Source organism: Vicugna pacos, chromosome 9, assembly GCF_048564905.1.
Source record: "Vicugna pacos chromosome 9, VicPac4, whole genome shotgun sequence".
In the NCBI taxonomy this organism is placed as follows: Eukaryota; Metazoa; Chordata; class Mammalia; order Artiodactyla; family Camelidae; genus Vicugna; species Vicugna pacos.
This window is the reverse complement of record NC_132995.1, coordinates 5,213,645-5,234,809: the sequence shown is the minus strand read 5'-3', so window position 1 is coordinate 5,234,809 and position 21,165 is coordinate 5,213,645. Positions and strand designations below refer to the sequence as shown.

At 50.5% G+C, this 21,165-nt stretch overlaps 2 protein-coding genes across 2 annotated transcripts; both read left to right on the top strand.

The window, feature by feature from the left end:
- The first annotated feature begins 306 nt into the window (after nucleotides 1–306).
- Nucleotides 307–6,449, top strand: CD33 (CD33 molecule). The gene is given in 7 exon segments (XM_072968644.1): nucleotides 307–704; nucleotides 904–1,185; nucleotides 1,407–1,454; nucleotides 1,636–1,729; nucleotides 1,956–2,040; nucleotides 6,116–6,224; nucleotides 6,227–6,449. Coding segments are annotated over 7 exon segments (708 nt in total). The 5' UTR covers nucleotides 307–673; the 3' UTR covers nucleotides 6,286–6,449.
- Nucleotides 6,450–10,945: 4,496 nt separating this feature from the next.
- On the top strand, nucleotides 10,946–19,469 carry LOC102543231 (sialic acid-binding Ig-like lectin 13). The gene is made up of 9 exons (XM_031681538.2): nucleotides 10,946–10,985; nucleotides 11,064–11,444; nucleotides 11,647–11,925; nucleotides 12,151–12,198; nucleotides 14,158–14,415; nucleotides 14,501–14,785; nucleotides 15,234–15,330; nucleotides 15,668–15,749; nucleotides 17,931–19,469. Exons 1-9 carry the CDS (start codon nucleotides 10,952–10,954, stop codon nucleotides 18,111–18,113), a joined length of 1,647 nt encoding a protein of 548 aa, XP_031537398.2. The 5' UTR covers nucleotides 10,946–10,951; the 3' UTR covers nucleotides 18,114–19,469.
- Nucleotides 19,470–21,165: the final 1,696 nt, after the last annotated feature.

Here is a 21,165-nt window from a genome sequence, read left to right as displayed (position 1 = left end):
GGGGTCTCCTTGCCTGCTCCTCCCCGGGCAGGTCTCCGGGGTCTCTGGGCTGAGGGGTGTCCTCCTCTCTGTGCAGAGAGGGGACCAGCTCCGGCTCCCGAGTTCCTCTTCTGTGAACGGCTGCGTCTCGTGCTCCTCCCGGCTTCCCGTGGGTCTCCCCGCGGCCCTCCCTCCCTTTCACTTTCCCCTTCTCTTTTCAGACACAGGACGCGCAGAATCCCTCCGACTCAGAGATGCTGCGGCGGCTGCTGCCCCTGCTGTGGGCGGGTGCACGGGCGCGGGGAGGCGGCGCGGGCGGGGCGCGGGCTGGGCTCACCCCGGATTCCCCGCAGGGTCCCTGGCTCAGGTACACCGGCTGGAAGTGCAGCAGTCCGTGGCGGTGCGGGAGGGCCTGTGTGTCCGCGTGCCCTGCTCCATCCGTCCTTGGGGCTACTGGGCCAGCTCTCGTCCGGTTCGTGGCTACTGGTTCCGGGAAGGAGCCGACGTGCTCCAGGATGCTCCCGTGGCCACGAACAACCCATATCGTGAGGTGCTGAGGGAGACCCGGGGCCGATTCCGCCTCCTTGGAGACCCCCGGAATAACGACTGCTCCCTGGACATCAGAGACGCCAGGAGGAGCGACGAAGGTTCATACTTTTTTCGAGTGGAAGGAGGAAGTTTGAGATGGAGTTACATGTCTAACCGGCTCTCCTTGCATGTGACAGGTAAGGAGTGGGGTCCAGGAGAAGCCACAAGGGAAGAACATGGGGGTCCTTGGCAAAGCTGGGATGGGAGCCCCTCCTCAGAGGGCATTGGGGGTAAAGCAGGTGGGGGCTCAGAAGGAGGAGCTGGACCAAAGCCTGAGGTTTCTCTTGAGGTCACATATCTAACCCTCCTCCACATCCTCCTGTCTCCTTTCCTCAGCAGCCCTGACCCACACACCCAACATCCTCATTTCTGGGGCTCTGGCCGCTGGCCGCCCCAGGAGCCTGACCTGCTCAGTGCCCTGGGCCTGTGAGCGGGGCACACCCCCCATCTTCTCCTGGACATCAGCCGCCCTCACCTCCCTGGGCCCCAGGACCCTCCTCTCCCCAGTGCTCACCCTCACCCCACGGCCCCAGGACCACGGCACCAACCTCACGTGTCAGGTGATGTTCCCCACAACTGGGGTGATCATGGAAAGGACCATCCAGCTCAACGTCACCTGTAAGTGCCGAAGCAGGATGCTGGGGTTCTGAGGGTGTCAGACCAGGAGGTCCAGGCTGGGGTTGCTGGGTGCTCTAGCCCTGGAGGCCCGACTGAAGGACACCGGCCGTGGCCCTCCTGCATATCTGTGGCTTCTGGGGTGGAGTGGGTTGGGGGGATGCCTACACTTATTTCACGCCATGCCTCCAACTGAAGAAGGAAATCCACTCTCCCCATCGTAGGTGCTCCACGGAATCCATCAGTCAACGTCTGCCTGGGGGATGGCACAGGTAGGAAAGGGCTCCCCAGCCATGGGGCATTGATAGCGGTGGGTTCTCTTCCAGGTCGGGCCAGAGCTGGACTTTCTGTGCTCAGATGATGCGGTCAGGTGGGGTGCTGTGATTGGACATGAGAAGCCCCTGTTGGTCCTCTTCCCCCAATATCCTCTCCCCAAGTCTCTCTTGTCTGCAGGGGAATCGGGGACCAGGGCAGGAGTGATTCAGGGGGCCATCGGGGGAGCCAGTGTCACCATGCTGCTTGCTCTCTGCCTTGGCTTCATCTTCATGTGAGCTGGGTTGGATGTGGGCCAGAGGTGGAGAAGAGGAACCCAAAGGGGTTGTGAGGACCCAGAGCAAAGGCCAGCCCTGGTCTCAGACATCCAGGATTGGGAAGGGGGTGGGGGTGGGGCTTGTCATAAAGCCTTCTTATAAAATTTCCTGGGATCTCCCTACCCTTGACCTGCCTCAGTCTCCTCACTCCAGCCTCAAAAAAGTGACCCTGATGTCTCCCAGCAGGGTGAAGACCTACAGGAAGAAGGCAGCCAGGCCAGCAGTGGGTGTGGAGGACATCCACCCTGCTGTGGGGACAGCTTCCCTGGTGAGTGACACGGGCATCCGGGCATGCAGCCCCCCCTGCACATCTCCCAGGGTGGCCCAGAGTCCTGCTCTATTCAGTGTGTCCAGAAATGAGCCCACCACCTTCCTGCCTGTTTGAAAATGCCGATTTTATTACTACTCAGGTATGGGAGGCCAGCAGATCAGGAGGCAGGTGATTGCCATGGAAAAGACAGCTTGTTACAGTTCCCAGGGGAGGGGGCACGCCACAGCATACAGGGCCACGAGGGGCAGCACCAGGGTCCGTCGGGAGGCAGAGGGAGCGAGGCAGAAACCTGAGCAAGAGATTTTATTGTGGTTTATGCAGAAAGGAACAGGCGAGGAGGGGTAAGCAGGTTTGGAGTTGTCTGTGAATAACTGTGGCACGCTCTGGGGTGTAGGGGCTGTCTCTAGTTGTCTGGTACCTGACCCTGAAGTGATGAGAGCAGGAGGATGACGGTCCAGCATGTAAGAGTCGGATAAAGGAAGTGGCGGGGGTCGTGAGCTTTGGGCTGATGGGTTTGCAACATCAAGGGCAGGCTTGCAAGCAGATCCCTTAGAATCTGTAGACATTGACCAGCCCTGGCAGGGGCAGTCCCTCTAGAATTAGCAAGCCCAGATGTCAAAACATCAGAAACACATGGTTAATACAACGCTAAACATCCTGCTCCTGCTGCGTCCTCTGTCTCCCTGATGCTACTCTCGTCCCTGACTCCCAACCAGAGACCTACCCCTGTCCCACCCCAGTCCCCCCCACCCCTTCCTGTACTGAGACATGGCAAAGCATGTCTGTGCTTCTTCTAAATACAGTTTAATACAAACACCCCCTCTGAGCTGAGATCTCCTCTTCATCTGCATCCTGCTTCAGCCCTCCCACCCCTCCTCCCCAGCACATCAGCCTTACCTCCATCAGAGACCATTAACCCCTCATGCCCAAGTCTGAAATGCACGACTTCTCCACACTGCCAAACAACCTGGGGGACCTTTAAGGCAGGAAAACCATTTACTTATTAGATTACTAGTTTATTATGAAACGATATAGCTCAGGAATGCATGAAAAGCCAGATGAAGAGATACACAGGGCAAAGTATGTGGGACGGGGTGCAGGGTTTCCAACTCCCCTTCCAGGCACATCACCCTCCCAGGACCTCCACTTGGTCACCATCCCAGAACCTTCTCGAACCCCATACTATTGGGACTTTTATTAAGGCTTCATCATGATTAACTCCATGATTGATGTATAACTCAATTTCCAGTCCCTCTTCCTTTTCTGGACCATAGGGGATTCCAGGCTCCTAGTCATGGCTTTCTCTGTCCCATCCAAGAGCCATTTTGGAACCAACCTAGGGTTGCCTCATTAGAACGAAAGACACTCCTATCATCCAGGAAATTCCGCAGGATTTAGGATCTCTGTGTGAGGAACCAACATTAGACAGATGATGCTCCCAGTGCTCCTGTCACTTGGGAAATTACAAGAGTTTTAAGGCCTCCGTTCCAGGAACTGAGGGCAGAGACCAGAATATATATATATATAATATATAATATATATTTTATATATATTCTAATACTTGACGAGTGATGCACTGACCCTCGTTTTAAATGTGATCACACTGACTGCTGTGTTGAGAAAGTCTGTAGTGGGATGGGGTAGAAGAAAGGAGCCTAGGTAAGGAAGACGCTCAAATAACCCAGGCAAGGGATGGAGCAGCATGGAGTAGTCTGCCAGGGCTGCCATAACAGGATACCACGGACTGGGAGGCTTAAACCACGGAAATAAATTTGCTCACAGTTCAGGAGGCTGGAAGTCCAAGGTCAAGGTGGCAGCAAGGCTGGTCTCCCCTGACACCTCTCTCGGTTCCTTGCAGATGGCACTTTCTTGCTGTGTCCCCACATGGTCTTTACTGCGTGCTGTGCGTCCCTGATGCCTCTTCCTCTTCTCATAAGGATGTCGGTCATTTGGGGTCCTGTTCTAATGGCCTCGTTTAAACTTAATGACTTACCTCTTTAAAGGTCCTATCTCCAGACACAGTCACGTTGGAGGTTAGAGCTTCAACATATGAATTTGGGGCAGACACAGCTTAGTCCATGAGACAGACTTAGTCTAGGGTAGAATAATGATTCTGATGTGAACAGGTTGGGTTGTGGACACATTTTGAAGGTAAAGCCAACAGGATATACTAATGGAGTGGCAGAGTACATGTGGGGTGTGAGCAAAGAGAGCTCCCTGCCTCTACCTCATAGGAGCCATAGATGTGCAAGATGACACCACAGGTGTCCTTAGATGTCCTTGGATACCCTTAAATGTCTATAAATATCCCAAGATATCCATAGATGTCCTTAGATGTCCATAGACATCCATAAATGTCTATAAATGTCCTTAGATGTCCTTAGACGCCAAAGATGACTCCAGTGTGGTTGCCCTGAACAACATGAAGAATTGAATCTCCAATTCCTAAAATTGCTGTCTCTGAAGGAGGAGTATACCTGCAAGAAGGGAATCAAACTTGTATCTTGGTTACTGTGAGTTTGAGCTGCCTCTGAGACATCAAGTGTAGATGACAAGCAGGCGGCAAGACTCTGGACACAGGAGGGGAATCCGGGTGGGATGCACAGAGGTTCAAGGGATCCTCTACACCGAAGTCTGATAGTAGATGAAATCACAAAGAAGAGGAAGGGTCCACAGACAGAGTCTGTGACCCTCCATCATTTAGAGTCAAGAAGATAAGGTTGAAATAGCAAGACAACCACTGAGGAAGAATAAATGACCAGGAGAATGTAGGGTGGGGTCCTGGTAGTCAAGGGGAGATGGAGCTTCAAGGAGAGAGAGCTCATTTGTTTTAAATGCTGAGTAAGGTAAGGTCTGAGAAACAACCATATGTGCTATCATAGCTGATCTTGACAAAAGATCTGGTAACCTGATGGAGGCAGTTATCTTGATTGGAGTGAGTTCAAGAGAGAGCGTGAGGAGATGGAGTGGAAAGACTTTTTTGAGAAATGTTGCAGTAAACCTAGAGCCAAGAAATATAACTGCAGCAGAAGATGGTTGTACTCCTAAATCCCATGGAACTTCCCGGGTGAGACCACCGTCTTTTGTTTTAATGAGGCGACTAGGCTCCTGGATCAAGGCTGGTCATCAGAAGGACCGAGCTGAGATTAGAAACTTGAAATCTTCAGCCCCATTTCCCACTCCCCAGAAAGGGGAGAGGGGCTAGAAATGGAGTTAATCAGTATACATGCCTGTGTGATGAAGTCTCCATAAAAATCCCCAAAGTATGGTGTGTAGAGAGCTTCTGGGTTGGCAAAGGAGCTGGGAATATGGTGCACTCAGAGAGAACATAAAAGCTCCTTGCTCCTTCCCACACGCCTTGCCGCACGCATCTCTTCCATCTGGATGTTCATCTGCATCCTTCATCGTATCGTTTTATAATAAGCCAAAACACAGTAAGCAAACTCTTTTTCTGCGTTTTGTGAGCCACTCTAGCAAACTCATTTAACCCAAGGAAGAGGTCCTAGGAACCTCTGATGTATAGCCAGTTGATCATAAACACAGGTGACAACCTGGACTTGGAGGGAGAGGGCAGTCTCATGGGACAGTGCCCTTAACCCGTGGGACCTCACACTTCCTCCAGGCAGGTAGTGTCAGAATTGAGTTAAGTTGTAGGACACCCAGCTGCCGTGGGAGAGCTGCTTGGTGGGGAGGAGCTTGTCATCAGCGCCCTCCTGTGTATCTAGTGCTGGGCACTTAGGAGACGTCAGAGTGTCCAGGAGTGGAGTTTGTGATCAATAGACACGCGACCTCGGGAAACACCTAACTTCTCTGAGGTTTAGTTTCTCTCTCCGTAATGTAATAGTATTTTCTGCATAGGTCTGTGTGCGTGTTCAGTGGAACTGGAAAACAACCTACTGTGTTCTATTTGCTGGATGACTGAATATATGCAAACTTGAGAAATGTTTGGTTAAAAAAAAAAGGAAGAATGAATAAATGTTCTGTTCCAGAGTCAAATTCACTTCATGGACCCTTTCTGCCCTCTCCCCCTACAACTTCCTTGATCGGACCCCTTTCTCTGCTCTCCACCCAGGGTCTCCAGCAGGAGTCCAAGGTGGAGGGTCCTGATGAGCCCACGAGCTCCACAGGGACTGCCCCCACCTTGAGGATGGAGCAGGAGCTGCAATACGCCTCCCTCGCCTTTCCGGGATGACTCCTCAGGAGGGCACCTACACGGACTATGCAGAGATCAGAACCCAGTGAGGGAGCATCAGCCTCGGCCAGAGCGTCCACATCCCCTGCAGGAAAGGGGACCCAAGGGTTGATTCCTGGAGACGTCACATCCCCATAGGCCAACTCCAAGAGTTTGTGAGCTTCCGGCTATGTGGGAACTATCTTAGACTTTGCAATCAGAGCGACCTGGGATCAACGCACGCTCTTTCATTTACTATGGGCATGACATCAGGTGAGCCACATTACCTCCCCTGCCTCGGTCTCCTGCTTTGTGGAGTAGGTGTGAGAAGTCCAGCCTTACAGGGTTTCTGCGAGGATTAAATAAAAGTATGTATGAGAAACACACAGCAGAAGGCCTGGTATGTTGTGACCTTTGTCAACTGAAAAAAAAAGCACAACCTAAAAATTGTGAGTTATGTTTGATTCAGGGACCTCACTGAGGACACAGCCTGGGAGACAGCCTCTCCGCTAGCTCTGAGGAACTGCTCCAGAGGTAAGGGAGGAGCCAGGCTGTACAGGAGCTTTTGCTGAAAAAAACAAACATGTGGTCGATCAAAAGATTACTGTTCATCACAAAAATCAGACATCTCAAGGAATTGATTCTAGTGCTTTTCTATGTATGGGAAGATGCAAATATCTGGGCTCACTGAAATCGTTCCTTAGATGCACACCTTAACTCTCTAGAGTGGTGTCCTGTTTTTCTCCAGCCTGAATTCGCCAAAGGGCTCACGTTTGGGAGAGGCTGCCGTGGCTGACGGCAGCATCCTCTGTTTTCTGAAAAGGCGGGCAACATTTTCTTGTCCTCACATTTCACCCAGAGGTTAGGTATGTCCTGCCCTGGACACCACATCAGCCACATGTCTGTCAACTCTTTACTCAGAGCCCTTCCGTGGATCCCTTCCTTGACCTGACCTCCAGCACCACGTCTCTCCATTCCTGAATCTTCCCTTTCCATCCTGCCTGCCTCCTACTAGCCCTGCTATAGGCAAAATCACATATTAACCTTTAGAGAACTTCTAAAGCTTAGAGCTGACTGCAGCCAGAATACTGCTCTGTCTCCTTAACCCAAAAGAGTAATTTACAAACTTCTTGGGTTGACACTATAGGTCAGGGGTCAAGACACTTTTTTGGTAAACAGCCAGATAGTAAATATTTAGGCTTTTCAAGCAGTAGGGTCTTTGTGGCAACTATTCAACTCTGCAGTACAGAAGCAGCCAGGGGCACTTTGCACATGAATTAATACAGCTGTGTCCCAACACAATTGTATTCACAAAAGCTGGCTGCCCCCGGGCTGTAGTTTTCTGACCTCTGTTCTAGGTTATCCTTAGTCTCATCCAGTCTGCTTCTCCATCACCACATCCTAAAACCCTCAACCCCTCCAGCCATTCTCTCTGTAGCCCTCCTGGAAGCACTCCTCATTGTCCTGGAGAATCTACATCTCTCCTTTGCCCCAGGTCACCACCTGGCTAACGCCTTCTTATCCTTCAAAGCTCAAAACTTTACATCTAGGTTGAGAAGGTGGAGGGAAGCAGAATTAGTTTGTAAACTTCCTCCTAAAAACCCTAACATTCTAATTTTCCTAAAAAATCAGTTTAAAGAAAAACAGCCCCCAATATATCAGCAGCACCCAAACCATGACAGGGATAAAGCATGACGCCTCAGTTCATAAAGTGTCACTGACAGAAACAAATGGAAGATTCTGGCATGGTGGCAAAAACGCGTAGTGCCCCCACCCGCTGCCTGACACCCGAAGGAACAGTTGGGTCCGACTTCTGTTTATGATAATGTCAGGCTGTGTGATGTGAGTCAACCCATCTGTCGAATACATTAAAGGTGAACGGTTAGACTTCCAGTCCAGACAAGATGGCACTGGCTCATTGTTCCCTCCGGCTGCCCTCTGTTGACAGCTTGAAACCCCGTGAATGGTGCAAGGAACAATCAAAGGAGAATTCTGGAGACTGGTAAGAAGATGGAGAGTTGGCTTAGGGCCCCAGGGCTGTAGGCACAGTACAGACGCGGGGCATCTCAGTCCCCACACCCAACCGAGGACAGACACTCAGACCCGCCATTTCCCGAACCCTGACCAAGAAAAGGAAGGCAGCCAGGTAGGCTCATTCCTGGATGTGAGACAGGAGGGGAGGGGGCAGGGCACAACTGTTAAAGGAATGACACAGGTACCTGGGCCTCCCACGCTGGCCCGTGACCCCCAGAGCCCACGGCTCCTTGTTCCTTGAATCTTACCCCCTCCCCCTGCCCCCTGGCCACCTCACCACAGCCCAGCCCTCCAGGACACTCTGCTCAGCAGATGGGAGACAGGCAGGCACCCAGGGTGCAGGAGCAGTGACCAGCTCAGCCAGCAGAGGGACCGGCCTGAGCAGAGGCCTGTGGAGCACGACATGTCCTGGCGAGGCGAGCAGAAGTGTGGCCCGTGGAGTAAGAGCCAGTGGAGCTCAGAGCCAGTGTGCGGAGGAGAAACAGAGGTTGCCTCAGGTTACCACATCGTTCCCTTCCCCTTTGTCCTCCCGTCCTCAGATCCGCCCCAAGCTGCAGGCTGACGGCTGGCCTCTGTGTGGGCTGCGTCCATCGTGGGCCGCTCTAGGCCGCTCTGGGCATTTCACTCGTACGAACACATCAGATCTTCGAGGTGACCCCATCTGTTCATTTGCTAGGCCTGCCATACGAAGTACCACCGCCTGGGTGGCTTAAACAGCAGAAGTTCATTTTCTCATGACTCTGGAGGTTAGAGATCTGAGATAAAGGCGTCTGCGGGGCTGGTCCTTCTGAGGCCCATCCCCTTGGCTTGCAGACAGCTGTCTGCTCCCTGTGTCTTCCCTCCGGTGTGTGTCTGTGTCCTCACCCATTCTTCTTACAAAGATGTGGGCCCTATTGGCTTAGGGCTCACCCCAGTGACCTCATTTTGTTACCTAGTTGATCGCTGGTTGACTGAACCCACACCAGGGTCCTAGCCCAGGCCGAGACCCCCTGTCCGATCGGATGTGCACAGCCAGTAATGAAACTGATGATGACAGAGGGACAGTACAGGCTTTATCCAACGGCCAAAGAAAGGAGAAGTGGGAACCAAGTTCATAAATCAACTCCTCAACCCAATTTGGGTGGACACACCAAATATGTAGGAGGGTGGAAGTAAAAGGAGGGAATTGCAAAGAGTAGGAGGAATATTCATGAGTTATCCGAGGCCAGAGGTGTGGTTTGGACCCAGAACTGATGTAATTTTCCTTTCCAGTTCTTATGTGGGCTTTACCAGTTGTTGTCATGGCAACTGTCAACTGTCTTGGCGCTGGTGTGTCATTTAGCACGCTAATGCATTACAATGAGCGTATAATGAGGCTCAAAGGTCCACTGGAAGTCAAATCCTCTGCCATCTTGGGCCTAGTTGGTTCTAACTGGTTCTTGTTTTTTTCTCCTGGAAGCTTCCTCCTGAAACTTGGATAAGAGTAATTTGTTTCTATTTAAGGGAGGGGTAGGGGTATGATCCTGGGGCACCAGCCTCAGTAACAATTTTACCTTAATTACCTCTTAAAAGGTCCTGTCTCCAAATACAATCACATTTAGAGGTACTGGGGGTTAGGTTAGGGCGACGCAATTCAGCCCCCAACACTCTGTGAGCATAGGCACTGGAGCCTGCACAGAGTGGTTAAGCCCCTGACTAAGGCAGCACAGCAAGCATCAGGGAAGCAGGTTCCAGCCTAGAGCCATCAAGCTGCGCACTGGTGGAGGGACTCAGAATGACCCCTGAGGAATGGGCAGAGCCAGGCACTAGAGCTACGAGACTGCCACACCAGTCTGCAGAAAGCACCCACCTCCATGAGCGTTGAAAATTGTGATCTCCCCAAGTGACAGATGAGAAAACTGAGACTCAGAGGGGAGAAGAGCCAGGCCCACCTGCCCCCAAAGCCCAGCGCTTCCAGTGTCGTGCTAGGCTGTCATCTTGCTCCAAGTGTCCGGCTCCCAGACCTGGCGTGTGCAGCCACCACCAGGGATGCCTGGAGCAAGGGGCTGTGAGCAGGTCAGTAAGCCTCCTGCCCACCTGTAGCATCATGTCCTCATGACCCCCTCCAGTCCTGGTCCCACCCATCCACTCTGGCCATTTATATGAGGGAACTTGCCTTCTTGCTGCATGGAGCAATCGGGCTTCCTGCAAGCCCCTGCCTGTGCTGCCAGCATCAAACACGGTACCAACGGGAGCCGGGGTTCCTCCACCCCTCAGGCCTCGGAGAAGTTCTCAGGGACAGAGGCAATGTCTGTTACATTCTCCCCTTGGACTCTACTCCCCTGAAAGGAGTAGATACTCGTGTGCCCTTGACATGCTCATGCAGTAATTATTCACCGCCTCCTTCGCCCCTGCGGGACCCATCCCCGTCTTTCCCGCCTGGAGTGTCCCCGGCCGGCCCTTGCTGAGTCCCACACCCAGCGGGGACTCACCGGCCTGCTTTCCTGTGGGAGGACACGGAGCTGCGAGCGGCGACTCGGCTGCGCTTGCTGCGTGCGACCCTCAGCAGGCCCTCATCTGGAAAGTAGAAGGGGTTATTCTCCAAGGTCCACGCAGCTCCGGCAGCGAGCGGATGCCTCGTTCCTCTTTTGCGGTCAGTCACCTGTCTGACTTCAGCCCTGGGCTTCCTGCTGGGGTTTCCTCTCAGTCCCATGACACCAGGGCCCCATGATTCTCACCCCAGAGATGCTGCCGCGGCTGCTGCCCCTGCTGTGGGCGGGTGAGCGGGCGCGGGGAGGCGGCGCGGGGAGAAGGTGCGGGCGGGGCGCGGGCTGGGCTCACCCCGGATTCCCCGCAGGGTCCCTGGCTCAGTATGAGGTACACCGGCTGGAAGTGCAGGAGTCCGTGGCGGTGCAGGAGGGCCTGTGTGTCCGCGTGCCCTGCTCCATCCGTCCTTGGGGCTACCGGGCCAGCTCTCGTCCGGTTCGTGGCTACTGGTTCCGGGAAGGGGCCAACGTGCTCCAGGATGCTCCCGTGGCCACGAACAACCCATATCGTGAGGTGCTGAGGGAGACCCGGGGCCGATTCCGCCTCCTTGGAGACCCCCGGAATAACGACTGCTCCCTGGACATCAGAGATGCACAGAGAGGGGACACGGGGACGTACTTCTTTAGGGTGGAAGGAACGTCTTATATGAAATATAGTTATAAAAATGACCAGCTCTCCGTGAATGTGATGGGTAAGGATGGGGTCAAGGAGAGGACACGTGCAGGGGTCCTGAGGGCCCCAGTGCAGGGCAAGGAGGGGATCCACTCTCTTCTTATCCTGGGAGGGACCCAGGGGACAGGATACTGGGGCTGGCCTGAGGCAGATACTGCTCTTGGGGGCACATTTGGGGTCCCCTCCTCCAGGGTGTGTGTCTGTGTCTCCCTCCTTTCCAGCTCTGACACAGACACCTGACATCCAGGTCTGGGGAACCCTAGAATCTGGCCACCCCAGGAACATCACCTGTGCGGTGCCCTGGGCCTGTGAGAGGGGGACACCCCCGACCTTCTCCTGGACTGGTGTCACCTTAACCTCCCTGGACCCCAAGACTCTCCATTCCTCAGTGCTCACCCTCTCCCCCGGGCCCCAGGACCATGGCGCCAACCTCACGTGTCGAGTGACCTTCCCAGGAGCTGGCGTGAGCGTGGAGAGGACCGTCAGGCTCAGCGTGTCCTGTGAGTGCATGGCCGGGACTCCGGGTCCCTGAGGGCGGTGGGTGTTGGGGAGGGAAGGGGAGAGACTGGGCTACTGGCTGCTGGATCCTGCGAGCTGGCACCAGGGAGGAAGGAAAGAGGAGACACTTCTGTGCCCTCTTCCTATTTGCAATGTTTCTCGGGGGGAAAGGGCCAAGGCCCACCCTCTTGCCACTGAAATATGAACAATTATGTCTGTCTGTCCAGATCCACCCCAGAAGCTGACCATCAGCGTGCTCCAGAAAGACAGCACAGGTAGGGCGAAACTTCTCTTCTCCAGGGGTGTGGTGGGAGTGAGGTCTGTCTCTGCCCTTCAGAGCAGAGCTGCGGTTAAGAATTCGGATAGGAGCGAGGCTCAGGCCGGGTGTGGGGACAGCAGAGGGAAGTCCCCCCTCGTTCACTCATCAGCATACAGGCTGGCCTCCCCCTCCCGCTGACCCTGCTCTCCTGGGGAGCCGCACGGCCTCTTCCTTGCCCAATGTGTGTGGCTCTGCTGGCTGCCAGGGCTCTATCCTTGTCCCCAGTCCTGTTCTCATTCCCCTTAGGATCTGGACCCCACCTTCTCTTCGTTTTCTTCCCTTATTTTAATGTTACTGTTTAAAATAGTAAGCATAAAATGCGTCACAGCCTGCTCAGGCTACCATTACAAAATACCACAGACTGGACAGCTTAAAAAATAGTTTATTCTTGCCAGTTCTGGAGGCTGGGAAGTCCAAGATCAAGGTGCTGGCTGCCAGGGTTCCTGGGGATGGCTCACCTCCTGGCTTGGAGATGGCCTCAGACCACCAGGTGCCAATATTATGGCCTCATTTAACCCTCATTGTCTCCCAAAGGCCCATGCAAATACCATCACACTGGGGGTTAGGGCTTCAACAGATGAATTTGAGGGGGACACAGTTCAGTACCTAGCAAAATTTAATATGTATAAAATAGTATTCAACATCTTGAGTACCTCCACTGTTGGATATCCTTCCAAACGTAACCTACACATACACATTTAAAAACACACACGTATGTGCAGACAGTACTATACATATGGCTTGCATCTTTACTATTATTTTTAATTAACTTTTCATGTGGAGTAATTTTATATTTACATGGTACAGACATGCTCCACAGATCTCTCACCCAGCTGTCATCGTCATTAAAATCTTCCATCACCATGCCACATTTGTCACAGCTAAGGAAGTGACGCTGGTCCACACATTGGTCCATTTCTACAAACTAGACTCCCCTTTTCCTCACAGTTAGTCTATCTCGGAGATTTTCCTGTATCACTAATAGGAAACCTCTATTCTTAATGATGACTCCATGGTCTTCCAATTAGATGGTTTGTTTTGTTTTGTTTTGTTTTGTTTTAAATGGAGGTACTGGGGATTGAACCCAGGACCTCGTGCATGCTAAGCATGTGCTTTACCACTGAGCTATTTCCCTCCCCAATGGGTCTCCCAATTAGAAGTAAAGTATACAGTAAAGTACTTAGTGGGTCCCCCCTTAGTGGAAAACTGTGGCATTTCCAATCTTTTGCAAAGACAAATGAGACAAATGGGTGTGTCTGGAAGATGAGTTTTGAGAGGGAAGAAAGTCCTGGATCAAAAGGTATGTTTGCGATTTCTGTAGGTACTGCCGAATTGAGCTACATGGAGGTAGTTCTATTTAAGCCCCCACCTTCTATTTGCCCATTTCTCTGCTAAGCATTTTCACCCTTGCTGGTACCCTGAGTAAATTCAGTGTCATTTTAACTTGTATTTATCATTTTGTGAATAGATTGAGTATCTTTCATTACATTTAAAAACTATTTGTGTTTCTTTGGGGACTTTTTCTTAATGATTTGAAGAAGCTCTTTTCATGTTAAGGCAATCAGCTGTGTGTTAGTTGAAAGGATTTATTTCCAGCCTAATCATGGCCTTTTGATAAAGGGTGATTCTATTTTAAAGTTGCAGTCAGTGGCGTACTGGAGAGGCTGTCACCAGTTGGCAAGAGGCAACTATGCAATTGCGTCTGACTTTTCCCAGTTCTGGGTTCAGTTAGTTCTAACTGGCCAAGATGGAAGTTTTTACACAGAGGAAGTTGACAAATGCTACAAATCGGTGTGGTATTAGCCCATCAGGAAATGGAAGAGAAGAAAGGGATCTACATTCTGAGGAAGAGACTGACAGACAGACAGACAGACAGACAGACACAGAGACACTAGCTTTCTCTCTGCCTTGCCAGGACCTGAAACTCTGGGCAACAGTTCATCTCTTCCAGTCCAGGAGGGCCAGCCTCTGCGTCTGGACTGTGTTGCCAATAGCAACCCTCCTGCCGTGATGAGTTGGAAGCGGGGGAGCCTGACCCTGAGCCCCTCAAATTCCTCGAACCCTGGGGTCCTGGAGCTTCCCCAGGTGGAACTGGGGGATCATGGGAAATACGTGTGTCGAGCTTGGCACCTGTTGGGCTCCAAGGAAGCCTCCCTGAGCCTCATTGTGAAAAGTGAGTTGGAATGCACCTGAGGGGTGGGTGCCTGGGGTCTAGACAGGGGAGAGGCTTCTCTGATCCCTCCCCTATCTCCCCGCAGAAACCCCACAACTGTTCGGTCCCTCCTGCTCCTGGGAGGACGAGGGCCTGCACTGCAGCTGCTCTGCTCGATCTGAGAGGCCCTGCTCCCTGCGCTGGCGGCTGGGGGAGGGGCTGCTGGAGGAGAACCTCAGCAACGCCTCCTTCAAGGTCACCTCCAGCTCCTCTGAGCCCTGGACCAACAGCTCCCTGAGCCTCAGTGAGGGGCTCAGCGCCAACCTCAGGCTCAGCTGCGAGGCCCAAAATGCTCACGGGAAACAGAGTGTGAGGATCCTGCTGCTGCCAGGTCTGGGGACTATGAAGGGCTGTGCTAAAAGGAGAATGGACAGGACCTGGTTAATTCTGGGCTCGAGGAATTGAAGGAAAAGATGACTGGGAGGAAGAACAAATTTGGTTGGGGGAGATGGGGAGCTCATTTTTTGATGTGCTGGCTAAGCTGCTGTGGCCCAGGGAAGGGGGACACACCAGGCTGGGTCCTAGAAGACATTGAGAGGGAGAGAAAAGGGTCTGACTCTGGGCAAAAGGGGTACTAGAGTTCAGGGTCCTCGGGTACTAGAGTTCAGGCTGAGGATGGGCCTGGGGGAGCAGGAAGCTGCAGTCCTATAGAAGGCTGGGGACAAAAGACGGAGTCCTGGATAGAGTGGGCGCACACGTGGGTCATGGATTTCAGACAGCTGGATGGTCAGGTGCCTGCTAAAGGGGATTGGAGGTCACCCCAGGTCTCTTATCTGCAGGGAGACCAGGACCCAGGACAGGTGTGGTTCCAGGGGCCATCGGGGGAGCTGGTGTCACAGCCCTGCTTGCTCTCTGCCTCTGCCTCGTCTTCTTCCTGTGAGTGGCAGCCCCAGTTTAGCAGAAGGCTTCCTAGGTGGTGGTATGGTTGTGGGAGGAAGGAGGAACTCAGAGTTTCTTCAAAACTCAAAGCCCAGAGCTGAGGAAACTGGCGAGGTGATGAAAGCAGGAAGGAGCATATAGATCATTGAAACAGCATCAGGAATTTAGCCTCCTGACATCTTGGCCATGTGTGCAGTCTGGTGCCAGCATCCGGGAGGGTGGTACATGCGTTCTGGTCATGGTCTCTGCAGCTGGACGGCAGCCTGCAATCAGGTCCTTCTAGGCTCCCTCCAGTGAGCCCACCAGGCTGAAGGGCCTTGGTCTCCCTCCTCAGAGTGAAGATCTACAGGAAGAAATCAACAGAGAAGACGCTGAGCAGGGATGGAGTCCATCCTGTGTTGAGTCCCATCTCCCAGGTAAGTGATGTGGGCAACTTTCCCACCAGTGTCTTGACTGGACACTTCTCCACCCAGACATGGGCCACAGCAGCTTAGGCAGCACATCAAAAAGTGAGTTCCCCACCTCCCCCATCCAAATTTGTTCTTCTTCCCAGTCATCTTCTCCTTCACTTCCTTGAGCCCAGAATTAATCAAGTCCTGTCCATTTTCCTTTTAGCAAAGCTTATCTCCATTTGGCTCCTTCCCTGCTGAACCCTCACTGTCTCTCTCTTGGGTCACTGGTTCCATCTCTCCTCCCCGAACAAGCTCTCGGCAAGAAATTCCCCAAACAGCTGTCACTCAGTCACCCCTGTGCTTGCTCCCCTCTGTCTAGATCCAGCAGAAATCTGATGTGAGCCACACACGTAATGTAAAACCTAGGCATGTTGCAACAGTAGAAAGAAACATGAGATCGGTTTTAATGTAATATTTTGTCTAACCCAGCACATCCAAAATATTATCATTTCAACATCATGCCATCAGTAATCAACACAAACATACAAATTATTAATGAGATACTTTGCAATCTTCTTTCATTCTTTATACAAAGATTTGGAAATCCAGTGGGTTTTTTTCTATTTTTTTAATGAATTAAAAAAAAACTTGATATGATTTTTTTGGCGGGGAGAGGTAATTAGGTTTACTTATTTATTAATGGAAATACTGGGGATTGAACCCAGGACCTTGTGCATGCTAAGCATGAGCTCTACCACCTGAGCTATGCCTTCCCCTCTATTTTTTTTAATTAAAAAAATTATTTTTGAAATCCAGCATTTAGTTTACACTCATACACAGCACCTCTCCATTCTGATTCACACATTTCGCATGACCGACAGCTGCATGTGGCTGGGGCTACCGCATTAGGCAGCACAGGCCTAGACAATCAAGGCCAGATCCTTCAGCCTGGTGTTCTGGGATCTGTCCCCTGCCAAGTTCTCCAGCCAGCTTCCTGTCCCATCCCACAAAATGCGCTTACTATATACTATGATATTGTAACTTATGATAAGAAATAGACATTTGGTCTTCATCCCCATTGCTGGCACAGGGCTCCTAGAACCCTTGGAATTTCCTGTGATGAGAATGATAAAGGTGTCTAGTAAGATATTAATGGGGTGACTTTTAGAAAGCACCTAAGGATGGGAACTGGCTGCCAGGAGATCGAACCATGTGATGGGAGGGTTGGAATTTTCAGTCCCAGCACCCAACCTTCTGGGGTGGGAGAGGAGCTGGAGGGTGAGTTTAATCGCCGATGATCTAATCAGCCATATCTATGGAATGAAGCCTCCATAAAGCCCCAAAAAGATGGGGTTCGGAGAGCTTCCTGGTCAGTGAGTAAGTGGAGATTTGGAGAGAGTGAAGCAATTGGAGACAGCATGGAAACGGCACCCTTTCCCCATACTCTGCCCTGTGCATCTCTTCCATCGGCTGTCCCTGGGTTATATCCATTTATAAAAGGTAATCTAGTAAATACAGTGTTTCTCTGAGTTCTGTGAGTGGCTCGAGCAAATTACAGGAACTTGAGGAGTGGGGTCGTGGGACCCTCTGATCTACAGCTGCTGTGTCAGAAGCACGGGTGACAACCTGGGGCTTGCGATTGGCGTCTGAAGTTGGGGGGTGGGCAGTTGTAGGACCCAACCCTTAAACCTGTGAAATCTGGTGCTATCTCTGGGTAGCCAGTGTCAGAATTAAGTTGAATTGTAGGACGCTCAGCTAGGGTTGCCGACATGCTTGTTGGTGTGCAAATCTCCCCCCATCCCTCCTCCACGTTGTAATTGGTACCAGAATCCTTACGGATCCAGGCAGGGCCTGAAAGTTTCTTACTGTGTCCTTGTCCTGATACACTCTCCAAGGTCAGGGATCTTGTCTGCTGAGGAGTCACCTGACCTGGCTCACTCAGGCTGTTTTCCTACCTGTAAAACGGGGATAACATTAGTACCGTCCACAGAGGGAGGTTAAAAGGGTTCAGTGAGATGTGTAATAAGAAGCAGAATAGACTGTTATGATTAAAATGTGTTAAAGGTACGAATGAATGAATGAATGAATGAGTGATACGGATAAGTGAAACAGATAAGTGAATAAGTGCCCCCCGCCTCCAAGCCCCAAGCTCCCTTCCCCAGACCTCAAAGACCACCTCTGAAGCCCTGCTCTCCTCCCATTCAGGGTCACCTAAATAAATCCTGGTCAGAGAGCCCCTCAGACCACTGGACCCCAGCTCCGGCCGTCGCCACGTCAGAGAAGGATCAGGAGCTCTGTTACGCCAACCTCGATTTCCAGGGGTGGAGGTCGCACAACTTTCAGCACCAGGAGACCACCGAGTACTCAGAGGTCCAGATCAGGAAGTGACGACCCCGCCCCCACCCCCACCCCCACCCCCAGGAGCTGGCTGGAGCCCAGAAAACGCACCTCTGAGGATAATGTATGTCAGGCACTGATTCTTGAAGATGTGACTGCCCTCTGAACCAAAGCTTGTAAGTGGAAACCTGAAGTTCCTCGGAGGGGCTGAAGGTCACAGTTAGAGAGTCCCTGGTTCAAATCCAGACTCGGGTAACGCTGAGGGTGTTCCATCAGGCAAGTCACCTCACCTCTCTGTGCCTCAGTTTTCTCCTCTGAAAAATGGACATAATATCCATTAGGTACATTGTTAAGTGGGAAAATTGCACCATGGGTGTTGTTAAGCACTTTGTTATATGTTAAGTTTACTTCGGATTGGAGGGAGATGTCAGCTTTTGGCTCTATAGCATACTTCTATTTTGTATGACTACTTTTAAGAACATGTACTATTTTATTGTTTGTTTTTCTTTCTTTTTTTTTTCTTGTGGGGGGAGAGCAAGCCATGTATCATTTTTAAAGAGTAAATTTAAATGCAACTCTCTAGATGGAGAAGGTATTGCCCAAGATCTATATCTAACAAAGGGCACCCAGAGTATATAGAAAATAAAGATCAAAGAGGGAGGGTATAGCTCAGTGGTAGAGTGCACGCCTAGCATGCCTGAGGTCTTGCGTTCAATCCCCAGTATCCGCATTAAAAAAGTAAATGAATAAACCTAATTACCTCCCTTAAAAAACCCCAAAAACAAAAACAAAAAACAAACAAACAAAAAGACTATATAAAGATCTTCCACAATCAGTAAAAAAAAGGCAGACAAATCAATAGAAAGAGAAGACAGTCAGGGGGAGGGTGTAGCTCAGTAGTAGAGTGTGTGCTTAGCGTGCACAGGGTCCTGGGTTCAGTCCCCAGCACCTCCTCTAAAAATAAATAAATAAAAGCCTAATTACTCCCCCCCAAATTTTTTTTAAATAACTAAATAAAATAAATAAAACCTAATTATCTCTCCCACCCCACCCCTAAAAAAAGGAGATATTCAAATGACCCATTATTATCAGAAAGGGGTTCAACTTCAGTAACTGTCAAGGAAATGCAGACTAAAGTCACAATGGCGGTGCCACCGCACAGCCACCACGTTGGCTAAGATTGTAAAAATAATTATCAAGGAAATCAAGGGTTGAGGATATTGCACTATGTGAAATAAGCCAGTCACAGGAAGACGAATGATGCGGGATTCCTGTTCTGTGAGATATTTAAAGAAGCCCATTTTGCGGGGTGCGGGGGGCGGGTAATTAGGTTTTTATTTATTTATAGGACCTTGTGCATGCTAGGCATGCACTCTACCACTGAGCTCTCCCCTCCCCTCCATGAGGTCTTTAAAGAAATCAAACTTTTGAACTGGAAGGTGGAAGGACCCGGGGGGGGGGGGGGGGGGGGGGAATGGGGGTGGGAGGAGACTAGGCTCGGAGGAGAGACAGATAGGAAGTTGCTATTCAATAGATAGTTTCATTTTTGCAAGACAAAAACATTCTAGAGATCTGACGGACAACAATGTGCATAGTTAATGCTACTGTACCGTGCGCTTAAACATTGTTAAGATGATAAATTTTCCTTTTTTTTTTTTTAACCACGATTTAAAAAAAAAAGTACTCTCTAGTGGTTACCAGGGGCTGGGGCCTGGGGGCGTCGTCAGACAGTTAATGTTTAATAGGCACAGCATTTCCGTTTAGGATGATGAAAAAGTTCTAGAGATGGATGGTGGCGATGGTTGCACAGTGTGAATGTGCTTAATGCCACTGAATTGCACATTTGAAAAATGATTAAAGTGGCAAGTTTTATGTCATGGGTATTTTACCACATTAAAATTTTTTTCTTAAAGAAAAGCAAGTGTTGGGTGATGAGGATATGGTTCAAGTGGTAGAGCGCATGCTCAGCATGCGCAAGGTCCTGGGTTCAATCCCCAGGACCTCCTCAGAAAATAAATAAATCTAATCACCTCCCCCGCCACACACACACACACACACACACACACACACACACACAAAGAATATCAAGTATTGGTGACAATGGGGAGCAGCTGGAACGCCCCTACACTGCTGGTAGTAGTGGGAATTGGTACAACCTCTTGGGGAAACGTTTGTCATTCTCTACTAACGCTGAGCCCGTGAGCCGGCCGTTCCGTGTACCCACCAGAAGCACGCACGCATGCGCACCAAATGTAGCCAAGACTTCATAGCAGCACTCGCCGCAGGGGCTGAAAAAGGGAACCTGCCCAAATGCCCATCAGCGGTAAGGCAGGTAACAAAAAGGTCCTACTGTCCAGCACAGGGAACTACACTCAGTATCTTATAATAAAACATCGTGGAAAAGAATATATACATATATATATGCATAACTGAATCACTTTGCTCTACACCAGAAACTAACACAACATTGTAAATCAACTATACTTTAATTAAAAAAAAAACAGTAAGAAAAGTGAAGGGACTGTCGGTTATCCACACAATGGAAGAATGAGGTAACAACTCCACTCAACATCTATGAATCTTCAAACAATGTGAGTGAAAGAACCCAGACACAGAGAATACAGACTATGTGATATGCTTGATACAAGGTTCAAAAACAGACAAAATTCAACTTTGGTATCAGGAATGCAGACACTGGTTACCCTCTGTGGGCAGTGGCTGGAGGAGGACAATAGGGACCTCCTAGGGGTTCCAGTAAGGATCTGTTTCTTGATCTGGGCACTAATTGCTAAGATCAATGGCTGTCTGACTTACTTCACTTAGTATGATCAACTCCAGGTCCATCCATGTTGCTGTCAATGGCATTGTTAACATCCTATGTTAAGTTTTTTAAAAAATTATCTTCATTAAGTATCTAACTCTGATTGCATTCACTCTTTGAAACATTTTTGTTTAGTAAAAATTTGTGATTTGTGCCCTTTTCTATATGAAAAATCTTTAATAAAATTTACATTACGTTTTTTAAATTGAAGTACAGTTGATTTACATGTGTTACTTTCTGGTATACATATATACATTCTTTTTCATATTCTTTTTCATTATA

Bases quoted from the DNA above. Each gene is read 5' to 3' on its own strand.
- LOC102543231 (XM_031681538.2), top strand. From the start codon at position 10,952: ATGCTGCCGCGGCTGCTGCCCCTGCTGTGGGCGG. The intron at 12,199-14,157 runs GTAGGGCGAAAC...CTGCCTTGCCAG, and splicing joins GCTCCAGAAAGACAGCACAG to GACCTGAAACTCTGGGCAAC. The intron at 15,331-15,667 runs GTGAGTGGCAGC...CTCCCTCCTCAG, and splicing joins CTCTGCCTCGTCTTCTTCCT to AGTGAAGATCTACAGGAAGA.